General features: G+C 38.7%; 1 protein-coding gene across 1 annotated transcript in view; it reads left to right on the top strand.

The window, feature by feature from the left end:
• Positions 1–692: 692 nt before the first annotated feature.
• Positions 693–2340, top strand: part of GMEB1 (glucocorticoid modulatory element binding protein 1) — a 47210-nt gene continuing 45562 nt past the window's right edge. The window contains exon 1 of the mRNA XM_012645903.1: positions 693–844. Within this exon, the coding sequence (XP_012501357.1) occupies positions 717–844 (128 nt within the window). The 5' untranslated portion in view covers positions 693–716. The remainder of the gene's footprint in view (positions 845–2340) is intronic.

Here is a 2340-nt window from a genome sequence, read left to right as displayed (position 1 = left end):
AAAAAAAAAAAAAAAAGAAAAGATCCTATCTCCATTCAGTCTGAGGCAAAGAGGTATTAAGAAGTTCCTAGAGTTTGTACAGTTGAATTCAGCGTTTAAACAACTACACAATGTAAGTCATCTTCCCCTTCCCATGCAGCTCATTCAGTTAGTCTCCAGATACTTAGTTAAGTATTTACAAAGGACAAAGGACTTGATGAGGTATAATGGCTGGTTGTGCAGAAAATAGATATGATTCCTATTTTCCAGGAGCTTACTGTTTGGGATGAAATTAGTGGTGTGCTGTAAACCAGCTCTCTAGAAAAGTAAAATACTCTGATTTATAGTGCTTGTCAATTTCTATGGTCCATATACTCCCAGCATCACTGATGTCAAGCTACCAAGTTAATGTCACTAAACTTGGAGTTGAGAAGGGATATGCATAATCGGTTCTCAGGAGCTGCTGGCTCCAGAACACTGGATGAGTCATACATTCTAAGAAAACCTACAATAGCAAATGAGTACCGAGGCATATCTGGAAAGATCAGAGCCTGTGTCAGCCCCTCCTCACAGTTCCCATCCTTTTTCAGAGGGCCATGATCTCCAGGGTGCTCTTGGAATTGGTAGTCATTATCTTGGCATTCTTTTCGTGTGGTTGCCATCTTTTCAAACCAGATAAAGTTACTGATGCTTCTTGTTCCTGACAGCAGCCTCAGCTATCTGACTTCATGTGAAAGATGGCTAATGCAGAAGTGAGTGTCCCAGTGGGGGATGTGGTTGTGGTACCCACTGAAGGAAATGAAGGGGAGAACCCTGAAGATACTAAAACCCAAGTAATCTTGCAGTTACAGCCCGTGCAACAAGGGTAAGTGGCTAGAGATTTGGATATTCTGAAATATTTTGGGAGGTTTAAAGGGTGGAGAAATTAAAACTTTGTGGTTGCTCAGCACAATGGAACATTTAACATCAACCAGAGCCGGCTAAGTTTTTTTTTCTATAATATACTGTATTATGTGCTATATTCAACATTTTAATACTTATTACAACAGTTATTTGTTTCCTCGTATCTCTTTTTCTTTTCCACTGAGATCTCCTTGAGAGAAAATTACATGGCTCTCTCATCTTATTTATCCACACCAGTTACAGGGCCTCCATACATGTTTACCAAAGGACAGTGTAGTTAGGGTCAGAGGAGATCAGGCAAGACAGATACGAAAGTATTATAAGCTCTCTGAACCCTCATAGATGGGAAAATTATCAAATGTAGTCTATCAAAAAATATATATCAACTACCTACTATAATATACTATATTACGAAGGTGTTGGAAGAGATATAGCACATGGTTCCCACCATCATGGTGCTTGCAGTCTAATTGTAAAAACCAAAAATACTTATATGTAAATAAGGAGATCATTTACATGGCAAAATCTAAGACGTGCTGAGTGGCATGGTTAGGAAGTGCTTTGGTGTTCAGAGATGAGTATGAATTTGAAAGAAGAGATAAGATTTAAAAAGAGGTTTTACGCTTGAGCCCAGGAGTTTGAGGCTGCAGTGAGCTGTGATTGAGCCACTGCACTCCAGCCTAGGTGACAGAGCGGGAGGGACCCTGTCTTATAAAAGCAGGGGAAGGGTCTAAAAGGATAAATAAAAATTAGATCATAGAGAAGGGGGTGGAAAGTTCTATCTTGGGGATTGTATAAAGATTTCTTCATAGGATTCATAGGATTAGCAGTGTTCCTAGGAAAACACATAATCCAATCCCAATCTGAAGTGTGCCTGTCTTAAACATTTCTGTAGAGAGGCAGCCTTTCTTGGTAATTTTAAAAACATTTTAGTATAGAAGATTTCAAATATGTACACTATAATGAACCCTCATATAAGTACCCATCACCTGGCTTCAACAGTTATCGACAGATGGCTAGTCTTTTTTTGTTTTAATTTATTTTTTACATTTCAAAATATTACGGGGGTACAAATATTCTTGGTTACATGGATTGCCTTTGTAATACTTAGTCAGGGTTATAGGTGTGCCAATCACCCAGATAGTGTTCATTGTACCCGTTAGGTAGGTTTTTGCCCATCCCCTCCTCCCCAGTCCTCCCTTCTTGATTACCACTGAATTTTACTTCCCTCTGTGTACATGTGTGCTCATCAATTAGTACCAATTTAATAGCTAGTACATGTGGTGTTTGTTTTTCCATTCTTTAGATACTTGACTTAGGATAATGGTCTCCAATTCCATCCAAATTGTTGCAAAAGGCATTAATTCATCCTTTTTATGGCTGAGTAGTATTCCATGGTATACATATACCACATTTTGTTAATCCACTCATGAATTGATGGGCACTTGGGTTGATTCC

The sequence above is a fragment of the Propithecus coquereli genome, unplaced genomic scaffold, assembly GCF_000956105.1.
Source record: "Propithecus coquereli isolate 6110/MARCELLA unplaced genomic scaffold, Pcoq_1.0 Scaffold239, whole genome shotgun sequence".
Classification (NCBI taxonomy): Eukaryota; Metazoa; Chordata; class Mammalia; order Primates; family Indriidae; genus Propithecus; species Propithecus coquereli.
Note: the sequence above shows the minus strand (reverse complement) of the source record. Positions and strands in the feature narration are given on the sequence as shown.